The 12,868-nt window shown below is 41.4% G+C and overlaps 1 protein-coding gene across 1 annotated transcript in view; it reads right to left on the bottom strand.

Moving 5' to 3' along the window:
* Positions 1-12,868, bottom strand: part of LOC127353125 (uncharacterized) — a 54,114-nt gene that overhangs the window by 11,262 nt on the left and 29,984 nt on the right. Inside the window, exons 10-14 of the mRNA XM_051382136.1 lie at positions 5,929-5,983; positions 4,796-5,060; positions 4,144-4,206; positions 1,111-2,986; positions 679-852 (exon numbers count right to left, since the gene is read on the bottom strand). Coding sequence (XP_051238096.1) covers positions 679-852; positions 1,111-2,986; positions 4,144-4,206; positions 4,796-5,060; positions 5,929-5,983 — 2,433 coding nt within the window. The remainder of the gene's footprint in view (positions 1-678; positions 853-1,110; positions 2,987-4,143; positions 4,207-4,795; positions 5,061-5,928; positions 5,984-12,868) is intronic.

Below are 12,868 nucleotides of genomic sequence, written 5' to 3'. Positions count from 1 at the left end.
TAAGCCTCGCCTCCAGTGCAGTAAATAAACTACACTTAATACGTGTACCATTATCTTTAAAGGAGGCAGAGGCATAACTGAACATCTGGCACACTGAGCAGGACAGAGGAGAGGGAGAGGGAGAAGCCATAGCTAACTGCTAATGTTACTGAAGCTAGCGTGTATGAAAAACTTTGAAAATAGCGAAAAGTCGCTAAAAGAAGAGTAACTCCGAGTGCTTAGGTAGAGCTAGTCTACATTTAAATGTTAAGCGGGAAAATAACCGCTGTAACGAGTAAAACAAATTTATATTTAGCGTTCACTGACAGAGCTACAGCACCAAACAGTGTACACAGAGCAGGAAGTAAACCGGAAATGAGTCAGTACGCTTACCGTAGCACGTCACAACACAGAGCTAACCGCAGTGATATCTGATCAGATATTAAAGCGAGTCAGTACAAACAAACAAAGTTGTACTTATTCCCTCACCCAATGAGAATCGATAAGGAATCGGATCGATAAGCAATATCAATAATGGAATTGGAATCGTTAAATTCTTAACAATTCCCATCCCTAACCATCAGTAAAATTTGTCGTCAGGAACATTGAATTAAATTCTCAAAGACAGTCATTCCTTTTTTTTAACAGATATTAACCTGTGTCAAGCAACATTTGAATCTGTTGAAGCTGAATCCTGACCTGAGAGTCTCCAGTTTACAATGTGAACTCTTCAGTCCTGCAGACAGCAGCTTCACTCCTGAATTCTGCAGGTCGTTGTTACTCAGGTCCAGCTCTCTCAGACTAGAGGACTGGGAGCTGAGACCTACAGACAGAGCTTCACAACTTCTCTCTGACAGATTACAGACATTCAACCTGAAGAAGAGGCAGTGATTAAGACAAGATTGAAACTCATCTACAGTATACAATATAAAGCACAACACATTTCTTATCAAACAATCAAGCATTAGGGTCTTAATTAATGGAAATTTAAACAATTATAGTGTTTAGGTGTTTGAACTTATCATTTCCTTTACAAGATCTTGTGACTACCAATTTACTATTACTTGAACTAGTTCAAGAAACAACCCTAAGTGTGATACAGTTAGTGTCTGCAGATATCTGTGCACTTACAGAGCTTTGTTGGAGGCTTTGACCACTGGCAGCAGCCTCAGAAGAGCCTCTTCTGAAGCAGAGTATTTCTTCAGGTCAAACACATCCAGATCTGTTTCTGATGACAGTAAGATGAAGACCAGAGCTGACCACTGAGCAGGAGACAGTTCATCTGTGGAGAGACGTCCTGAACTCAGGTACTGTTGGATCTCCTCCACTAGGGAACGATCATTCAGTTCATTCAGACAGTGGAACAGATTGATGTTTCTCTCTGGAGACAGATTCTCACTGATCTTCTTCTTGATGTACTCAACTGTTTTCTGATTGGTCTGTGAGATACTTCCTGTTTGTGTCACCAGACCTTGAAGGAGAGTCTGATTGGTCTGCAGTGAAAGACCCAGGAGGAAGCGGAGGAACAAGTCCAGGTGCCCATTTGGACTCTGTAGGGCCTTGTCCACAGCACTCTGGTACAAATTTGTGAGTTGAGGTTTGCTTCTAAATAGTTTCCTCCATGGGGAGATTGATAGTTCTGACAGCAGATTGACTCCAGAGTTGATGAATGTCAAATGGACATGAAGAGCAGCCAGAAACTCCTGAACACTCAGATGGACGAAGCAGAAGACCTTGTCTTGGTACAGTCCTCTCTCCTCTTTAAAGATCTGTGTGAACACTCCTGAGTACACTGAGGCTGCTTTCATATCGATGCCACACTCTGTCAGGTCTGATTCATAGAAGATCAGGTTGCCTTTCTGCAGCTGCTCAAAAGACAGTTTTCCGAGAGACTCAATCATATTCTTGGTGTTCGGACTCCAGTGTGGATCTGTCTCAGCTCTTCCATCATACTTGACATTCTTCAGTTTGGACTGAACCACCAGAAAGTGGATGTACATCTCAGTCAGAGTCTTGGGCAGTTCTCCTCCTTCTCTGGTCTTCAACACATCCTCCAGAACTGTAGCAGTGATCCAGCAGAAGACTGGGATGTGGCACATGATGTGGAGGCTTTGTGATGTCTTGATGTGGGAGATGATTCTGCTGGCCTGCTCATCATCTCTGTATCTCTTCCTGAAGTATTCCTCCTTCTGTGGGTCAGTGAACCCTCTGACCTCCGTCATGATGTCGACAAATTCACGAGGGATCTGATTGGCTGCTGCAGGTCGTGTGGTTATCCAGAGGCGAGCAGAGGGAAGCAGATTCTTTTTGATGAGGTTTGACAGCAGCACATCCACTGAAGTCAACTCTGCAACATCAAAGTCTGTGTCTTGTTTTTTATTAGTAGAGCAATCCAGTTGAAGGCGGCTCTCATCCAGCCCATCCAAAACAAACAGAAGTTTGAATTTACTTCTGTCATAGTTGGTGTTTCCTGATGACTGCAGAGTTGAAAAGATGTGATTCAGAGCTTCTTCCGTTATATCTTTGGTCTCCCTGATACATTTACGAATGAGCCCTGCCAAACAGAACTTTTCTCCCCTCCATAAATTCAGCTGCCGGAAGGTGAAGGGGAATATTAGATGCACGTCTTCATTGGCTTCTTTTTCAGCCCAGTCTAACACAAACTTGTGCACAATGAACGTTTTTCCTATCCCTGCGATTCCCCTGGTCAGCACTGTTCTTATGGGTCTGTATTCTCCAGAGGGTGGTTTGAATATGTCACTGGGTTTAATTGGTGTCTCTGTTTCTCCTGGCTTCATCACCGCCTCAATCTGTCTGACTTCATGCAGTGTTTTCAAATTAACATCACCACCGGTGGTGATGAACAGCTCTGTGTAGATATCATCCAGACGCTCCTTCTTCTTCATACACCCCTCTTGTGTACAGATGAACTTGTCCTGAAGGTTTGATCGAAGCATGTGTTGGTAATGTGTGATTGTTTGTGGCTTTGGTACCGGAACTATCATGTCTGTGTTGAACACAAATATAAAAACTGTTAAGTATATAAATAGTTGTATATTAATTGATAATCAATTCAATTCAATTTTATTTGTATAGCGCCAATTCATAACAAAAGTTATCTCAGGACACTTTTTAAATAGAGCAGGTCTAGACCAAACTCCTTATAACATTATTTACAGAGACCCAACAGTTCCATCATGAGCAAGCACTTGGTGATGCTGCTATATAGATGCAGAAGCAGTGTACTAAGGCTCCTTTGTGAAGGAATTCGATTTCACACAAACAGGAGTTACAGTACTCTTATCACAGAGAATATGAAGGGGTGATGTTCTGGATCTGTCTGCCCTTCAGCATTTGACTAGGCAGGGTTTTATAGGCTGCTACTTCTAAGTGAATAAAAAATGTTTTCAGTTTAGATGGTAGCATGACAGTTTTGATGGTAGCATGACTATGACTAAAAATGCCAGGTTTGTGCAGGACTGCAGTGTTTTCATGTTACCTTTTAGTATCAGACCAACGTGATACCAAAAAAATAAACCTGCTAACAGTTATTACCCACAATGGAGAACCCAAAAAGACTGAGTGGAGTTGAGTTGAGACAAGCAGTGCCATGTGGTGGAAAAGCCCTTTAAGTCTTTCAGAACATCATTCAGTTTGTTCACCAGGTGAAAGTTGTTAAAGGTGTGGGGGGCTTTAGGTCTGTAGTTGGTTATCTGTCTGAGACCCTTCCAGACAGGACCAGAGTCATTTGCTGTCATTTAGCTTCTCTCTCCACATTGACTAATTTAACATTTGATTCTTAAAACCTGTCCCTGTCCCCACTCCTGAAGGCTTCTTCTTTTTGCAACCATGGGGTTTATCATTGATATAACATGTTGGTACACAGCAGTCCTCACAGAAGCTAATGAATGACGTCACAGCCTCTGTGTAAAAGGTTTGGGAGATATATTAAAATTTTCCAACTGGCCACTGTCAGTTCAAGAATTGGCGATTGCTAATATATTTGCCCATGCCTGTTGAATGTTTAATGTAGAATAGAAAATAAATGTCTACATTAAACAAATGTTAAGAACTGTATCAGATTGAATCTCATCGCATGGATATGAACCGAATCATTTCATATTCAAATGCATTGTCCCTGAATCGTAGTCCATAATCCAGTACCTTCAGTCTGAGGAAAGGCAGCTTCTCCTTGCTCGGACGTTTCTTCAACATCACTGACATCCACTGAAACAGAGAGAAATAATGTGATTATCACAGTTTTTATTTGATTGATGCAATTTGCATCACAATTCACATGCCTCCCTCTCAGACTCAAAACTCTTTCAAATCTAAATACGCAGGTGTCGTACACATACTTCAGAACTCGGCATGGCATTGACTCATCTCTCATGTCCATTGAGGATATTTCCTGTATATAATGTCCCTTTGAATAACCTTAATATTCAATTATAGACATTTTTAAGCACCAAGTAATTGTTGTCTATACTACCATGGAAACCTGAACTTCTGGTAAATATTGTAGCAGGACCTTTCTAGTGCTGATAAGTTTAAACAATATTTAATGAATATATGAAAGTAGGCTCAGGAAATTTGTAAAAAACATTATTGAGGACAACATTCCTGTTACCATTCAGTTAGCAGTATTCTAGCAATAAAGAGTAAGTGTAATGTAATCTGCATGACTTTTAACAAACAAAGGCAGCTGGTGTCTCCTCATTGATGTGCTCTCTGAGTGAAGCCAGGACAAAACAAGTCAAAGTGACGGACTGCTACGGCATCATCTTGTTCATGTTCTTCTCTTCCTGTCACTGACCTTTTGGTTCCAAACTCTGCAGTAGATCATGCCTGTTGATCTTCTTTAAGACCTGCTTGGTCACCTCCACAGCTCCAGGAAGTGTGTAGGTCTGGATCATCAGATCAACTGTCTCCCACGTCTTTGCATTCTCCAGCTTGTTCCTTGGAATGGTTGAGGAGTCTTTCAGTCGTTCATCCATCAGGAACCACTTGAAACACTTAAATGTATCTTCTCCAAGGTCGTCCAGAGTGCTCAAGAGGACCTCCTTTGACATTGTGGCTCCCTGGTGAAATCAGAGAATATTGTTAACCTGCAGGACAGTTTCCTGTCTGTCTGTATTTCTACCATTACAGTTTTTCTAGTGGACCAAGCTTCTGGGTCTGTGAATCGAATTGTCTTAGAAATGTATTCTATCTAACAACCAGTAGGGGGCAGCTCTGATAGTATTGAGTCTAATGGAGTTGTTGTTTTAAGTTGATTTATGAGCTCAGTAAACAGTTTCCAAATTAGTTTATGGTCTCAATCAATTATTTCAGTCTTCTTCCATACAGCATGATGTTCATTTAGTACATTTTGGTCCCATTTAGGGACAGTGAGTCCATCCAGCTCAACGCACCAAACTCAGATCAAACTGTCAAATGAATCAGTGTTGATATGAATCAAGTTACTGCATTGACTATTTCTCTCCTTAAATCTTTTAGTTTATTGTACTGTTTATCTGGAATACAAGAACGTATGTGACCAGGCTAGCCACCATTGTTTCTTACTACAGACGAGCTGAAACCAAGAGCAGCCAATGAGAGCAGCTCATCTTGCAGTACATCATCTCTACTAGCTGCAAAAGCCAGACCATAATGCTGAACTCAAGGCATAAAAACAGGACTCCATGAACCAATGGGTGACGTCCCGATAGGTTCACACTTGATTTCTACTAAATACTGTTGCTGTTTAGACAAAGAACAAGTTTGTTTGAAGGAATAACACATTCCACATGTCTGGAGTGACTGATAAACTCAGGACAATGATAACATGTATAATTCTCATATAATGTGACCAACCTCAGTTCAAGTGTCAGTGTAAAACACATACATAATATAAATTCTGATATTCTGCAATTGAACAGGTATTATAAATATATTCAATACTCACACTGAAAAAGTAGCCGTCTTTTCTGTGACTGAAGTCGATTGTCGATTCTCCTGCAGACTGAGAGAATTGAATCTGTGAAATATTTAAGAGCTTAAAAATATGTGACTGATTGAAGGTACAATAATATTTTGTGTCACGTTAGCCATGAAGTGTGGTTGTGACCTCTGTTGCTCTGCTTACTTTCACACGGGAAAGTGTTTCTTCTTACTGTAAGTTTGAGCTGTTGTTTTCTTATGACGACTATTAATCAGGAACTTCCATCAGGAACTGATTGTGGTTCCTGATGGAAGTTCCTGTTTGCTGCTTATCAGTTCTCATTTTAGGGTCATGATATGTGACTGACACAGCTTCAGTGACCCTTTAATATAATGATGATTAAATATGTTCTGTATAGTGTAAAAGTGTTATTGGAGAGATATCATGTGTCCGTGTGTTGTTTGTCTTACATCTTTAGTCATAAACTGGGTTAACACACAACATAACGTAATTTTAATTTGGTGTGAAGTAATATTTATATATAAAAAATGTATATTCATATTGTATTCATATTTTATCTTTTCTTATGCGTCAAGAAACAGGAAGTTGTTGTAACTTCAACGTACTTTGCATCTGCACCTGAAGACATCTACATGCAAATATTCAGTCATACTCATAGTGCCACCTACTGGAAACTGGAAGAAACCATGTATGGCAAACAAATCTGATATACATATAATGTTTACGGTACACATGATGATGGCCTATGACCCTGGACGAGCCCCCAACTTGTCATAACCTGGCTCCTAGGCTATGACAAATACGGCATAGGACACAATAGATGGCAAGAAATTAGTAAATGTATTATATTAACTAGACAACTGAGGTTATAAGTACAAGTGTGAAGTGTGTCAGTCAGTAACATCAGTAATGTAAATGTGGATGTGTGAGCAATAGGAAGTGTTAATGTTGTAAAGTGAAAACAAAGCAGAAACCAAACAAAGACAATGTGGTACTGCTGCTGGCGGGGAAGCAGCCGAATGCGAGAGAGAGAGAGAGAGAGAGAGAGAGAGAGAGAGAGAGAGAGACCAGAGCAGAGATGAGACAGGGTTTTTATCCTTTTAGGAACGCTTGAACCAGGTGCTCCAAATCCGTACTCTGCTGATGGTACTGAAGGACTGCTGAAGGAAAAACAATAACTGGTCAACCACATAAGCACATCAACACTAGACAGGGACCGTCACAATCGTAGCACACCCCGACAACCAGACTGCGAGGGCGCAATCATCATAATTTGTTTTGTTTATATTTTTACATTATGTATTGTACGTTTACAGTAACTCAGTTTAACTTTCTTCAGGGTATCAGTTGCATTGGTATCAGTTGCATTTCCCTTCACATCATTGATTCGAGCTGTAGAAAGTAGGGATGGGAATCCCCACCACTGAGGCCTATTTGATACACATCTCAATATGCTGCCAGCGATACTATACATTAACGATACAGTGGAGCCCACTGCCGATACGATGCGATGCAATTCACCTCTGTTCATGATGCAATGCGATTCATTAATGATTTGACAACGATTTGACTTTATACAATGTAATTTGGTTCTATACGATTCATGATGCGATTCAAAACAATGCAACACAATACAAAGAATTTACAAGCCCACATCAAGTAGCCACTCCATGTTTCAGATAACAGTATTGGTTGTCTTAAAAGTATACATTTTGTGTTTGAAATCGGGTATAGTATCAGGAAAGGCTGGCACTTCGTTGGGCGTGTCCGGCGATAAAGGTAATTTCCATACTGGCTACCTGTGCCTTCACTTCTAATTCTGATGAGCGCACTGACGATGAAAGCGACTGTATTACACTGGAGAACATCCCTAATCTACAGCTGACCTTAGCCGAAGATGAAGACGAGGATGAATCTCTCGGCCTCGCACCAGAGGAGCTGGAGCGTAAGATATCAGACGCTGTATCTACGGTAACATGTGAAGAGGATAAAGACAGTGAAATGGAGAAAATCCGTAACTTTGACTGCAAATGCTACGGAAGAAGAAAGGAGAACTCTGTCATTGGGACACATTCGTGTAGCGATAAACTTTCTCCAGAGCTTATGTACTGAATACGGTTGGATTCTCTAGCTGCCGAAAGAGAGTGGCAGGACATGCTAATAACTGGACAGCTCGAGGCAAACAGACGCACAGTAGTTACTTCGGACATGACTACATCATCAATTTGAATAATGCTTCCAAATTATCAGAATATCGCTCAATTTGGCAAGATAATCTTAAAACTTATAGAAAGGCCCTCCGTAACACCAGAGGAGCCTATTATTCAGCACTAATAGAAGAAAATAAGAATGACCCTAGGTTCCTCTTCAGCACTGTAGCCAGGCTGACAGAGAGTCACAACTCTATTGAGCCACATATCCCCATAACCTTAAGTAGCAATGACTTCATGAGCTTCTTTTATAATAAAATTATTACTATTAGAGAGAAAATTAATCACCAACTGCCATCAACAGCTATCAGTGGCTCTCCAAGTTCAGGGACTTTTACTAATGTAAACTTAGATATATATTTAGACTGTTTTTCTGCTATCGATCTTCATCAGTTAACTTCAATAATTTCTTCATTGAAGCCATCAACCTGACCCGATCCAAACTAGGCTGCTTAAAGAAGTTGTCCCCTTAATTGGCACTTCTTTACTGGATATGATTAATCTTTCTTTATTATCAGGATATGTACCACAGTCCTTTAAAGTAGCTGTAATTAAACCCCTTCTTAAAAAGCCCACTCTTGACCCAGGGGTTTTAGCCAACTATAGACCGATTTCTAACCTCCCCTTCCTCTCTAAGATTCTGGAGAAAGTAGTCACCAAAGAATTGTGTGACTTTCTACATAACAATAGTTTATTTGAGGATTTTCAGTCAGGATTTAGAGTTCATCACAGCACAGAGACAGCTCTGTTTAAAGTTAATAATGACCTTCTGATTGCTTCTGACAATGGGCTTGTCTCTGTACTTGTATTATTAGATCTTAGTGCTGCATTTGACACCATTGACCATAATATTCTTTTACAGAGACTTGAGCATCAAATTGGCATTAAAGGAACCGCACTAAGCTGGTTTAAGTCATATTTATCAGATCGCTCGCAGTTTGTACATGTTAACGATGAATCTTCAATAAATACTACAGTTAGTCATGGAGTTCCACAAGGTTCTGTACTTGGACCAATACTATTTACTTTATATATGCTCCCTTTAGGCAACATTATTAGGAATCACTCCATTAACTTTCACTGTTATGCAGATGATACGCAGTTATATCTATCAATCAAGCCCGATGAAATTAATCAATTATCTAAATTACAAACATGTCTTAAGGACATAAAATCCTGGATGACCTGCAATTTCCTGATGTTAAACTCAGAAAAAAATGAAATTCTTGTTCTTGGCCCCAAACACCATAGACACTCACTGTCTAAAGATATAGTTACTCTAGATGGCATTAACTTGGCCTTTAGCACCACTGTCAGGAATCTTGGAGTTATCTTTGATCAGGATTTGTCATTTAATTCCCACATAAAGCAGACCTCTAGGACTGCCTTCTTTCATTTACGTAATATTACAAAAATTAGACACATCCTATTACAGACAGATGCAGAAAAACTAATCCATGCATTTGTTACTTCAAGCCTGGATTACTGCAATTCTTTATCAGGTTGCCTCAATAAGTCCATTAATACAATCCAATTAATTCAGAACGCTGCAGCACGAGTACTGACAGGAACTAGAAAAAGAGATCACATCTCTCCTGTACTAGCTTCTCTGCACTGGCTCCCTGTAAAATGTAGAATAGAATTTAAAATCCTCCTCCTCACCTATAAAGCTCTTCATGGTCAGGCCCCTTCATATCTTAAAGAGCTCATAGTACCCTATTACCCCTCTAGAACACTACGTTCTCTGAATGCTGGGCTACTTGTGGTTCCTATAGTCTCTAAAACTAGCCTACTTGAGGAACAGTTTGGATGAATACATCCAGAATAAGGTGCCAAGGTGCCTGTTAGCATTGCTTGAATTGACTGTGATGCTAATGCTTTAGGTGAGAATTGCAAATGTTCTAGGGCTGTTTTCTCCCTAAAGGGTTTTGTGATGTGCATGTGTATTGTATGATCATTGTTTGTTAGTTTATAGTTTAAAGTCCGTTTAGTGTTTTTGTGTGTTTTTTCGTGTCTCATGGCGAGCACCTGTGTCACTGAGACAGGGAGAGGCTGGTGCCACCACACGGCTCCACCGTAGAGCAGGTGTTGCTGGCTGTGGGAGAGCAGATAGGCCACGGAAACATCGTTTATGCCTCCCGCATGAATAAAGCGTTCGTGGTGTTTTTGAAAAACCAAAGCTGTGTAAGTGAACTCATCGAGAGAGGTTTAATTTTAGATGAGGAGTTCATTCCAATTTCCCCACTGGCTGTGTCCTCTACCCGGATAACTGTGTCTGGCGTTCCTCCTTTCATCCCGAACGAAGCGCTGGAACGAGAGCTGAAACGGTTCGGTAAGTTTGCGAGTGGTTTCCGCACTGTTGCTTTGGGATGCAAAGATGTAAAATTAAAGCATGTTCAGTCTCTGCGGAGACAAGTTTTTATGTTTCTGAACTCGTCAACTCAGACACTGGATGTGTCTTTCCGTGTTTGACACGAGGAGAGTTTTTACATGGTGTACGCGAGCTCTGGGAGCATGAAGTGTTTTGAGTCTGGTGATGTGGGCCATAAACGTATTGCATGTCTGCACAGACAGCACACAACGGGACCCGCTCCGCCTGCGAGTGCGTCAGCGGTGGCCGCCTCCGCGCATGGAGCCACCGCGGTTGATGCACAGCCGAGTGTTTTGAGAGATGAAGCAGGGAAGGAGAGTGTAAATGTTGTGAGTGTAGAGAAGGAAAGTGGGGGGGGAAGTGAGTAGGGCTGAACAGGCTGGGGCTACTACACCTGGGGAGGTGGAGGCTGGTGAAGCAGGACAGGGAGAGGTAGGTACAACAGGACAGGTGGAGGCAGGTGTAGCAGGACAGGGGGAGGCTGTTGATATGGAGCAGGAGCTGCAGTCTGGTGCTGGGCAGCAGACAGAGCTGGTACAGGCGGTTACAGATAACAGTCAGGGGAAGGAAATGGACTCAGATGGTGTGTCTGTAGCAGACAGTGTCTCTCAGAATACAGACTTGTATTCTCTTAAAGAGGTAAATGATTTCCTAGATGATTCTTTTGGCAGGTCAGTGGAAATAAGTGAATATTTCCCTGATATTAAAAAGTTTATTCAGACGGTGAGCACTCTTCAGAAGGTTGTAGGGACAGACCTGCTGGATGAGAAGAGACGTTACCGTCTGAGAAAACATGTCACCGTTCTGAAAAAAGGTCTTAAAGGGACCAAAAGAACAAAGAAAATGAGATATTCCAGATAAAATAACATGATCATACAACACTGGGTGTTTCTTCTCTGCTGTGTCTATTTGTCTGTTTTGTTTCCTTTTTTCTCCTCTTCTAATATGCAGGCCTTAAAGGTTGCTTCTTTAAATATTAACGGGGGGAGAAGTGCACAGAAAAGAGCCTTAGTGTCAGAGGTTATTAAACAGAAAAAGTTAGATGTTATATTTTTACAAGAAACGCACAGTGATAGCCTGAATGAGACAGACTGGGGAATATGGTGGGGGGGTCAGTATGCACTCAGCCATGGCTCTAATCTCAGTGCTGGAGTTGCTGTTTTATTCTCTCCCTCACTAAATGTCAATATTTTATCCAGAACCGAGATCGTAGCAGGCAGAGTTCTGATGGTGAAGGCAGAAATAGAAAGTTTTACCTTTACTTTTATTAATATGTATGCACCCAATCATGGTCCTGAACGTTTGTCTGTGTTTAAATTATTAAAAGACAGCTTAGATAGCTGTGGTCAGGGAGAGTGTTTTATAATGGGGGGGGATTGGAACTGTTGCACCGATGTCACTTTAGACAGGACAGGACAGGAGCTGCATCCTCAGTCGTCTTCTTTTCTGTCTCAGCTGCTAAAGGAGGCCAGTTTAATGGATGTGTGGAGGATGAAACATCCTTCAGCTAAACAGTTCACTTGGGTGAAAATATCAGATGGTAGGGTTAGTGCAGCCAGGTTAGACAGACTTTACGTGTCTGCTTCTTTTATAACTCGCGCAACCAACTGTCAAATCCTCCCTGTTGGTTTTACAGACCATCATTTGATTTTAGTAGATTTGGTTTTATCTCCTACTGGGAAACCTAGGTCCTTCTGGCATTTAACGTTAAACTTTTACATGACTTTAATTTCTGTGAAAACTTTCAACTGTTTTGGGCTAATTGGAGATCCAAGAAAGAGTCTTTTCCCTCCTTGAGTCAGTGGTGGGAGATTGGAAAGGGTCAAATTAGGGTGTTTTGTCAACAGTACACGGCCTACTCTACTGCAAATATTAGAGGGGCTATGGAGCAGTTAGAGTCAGAAATCAGAGAGCTAGAGAGTATGTCTGTTGAAAACACTAAACAGTTACACCTCAAAAGGCAGCAGCTGAACTTGTTTCTTCAAGAGAAAGCTAAAGGAGCTCTGGTTCGAGCACGCTTCACCACTATAAGAGACATAGATGCACCAACCTCCTTCTTCTTCAGCCTGGAGAGGTCTGTGGCCCAAAGGAAGCAGATGGTGTGTCTCCGCCTGCCTGATGGGAATTTGACCTCTGACCCCGCTAAGATGAGGAGGCATGCAGTGTCTTTCTACTCAGACCTGTTCAAGGCAGAAGATTGTGATGTGGATGCTACTAATGAACTTCTTCAAGATCTTCCACAGCTGAGTCCAGGAGAACGTGACACCCTGAGCTCTGACATCTCTTTAGAGGAGCTGACCTCTGCAGTGACACAAATGGCCTCCAGGCATGGACGGCCTACCTGCAGACTTTTTTAAACATTTT

This window comes from Dicentrarchus labrax, unplaced genomic scaffold, assembly GCF_905237075.1.
Source record: "Dicentrarchus labrax unplaced genomic scaffold, dlabrax2021, whole genome shotgun sequence".
In the NCBI taxonomy this organism is placed as follows: Eukaryota; Metazoa; Chordata; class Actinopteri; family Moronidae; genus Dicentrarchus; species Dicentrarchus labrax.
Note: the sequence above shows the minus strand (reverse complement) of the source record. Positions and strands in the feature narration are given on the sequence as shown.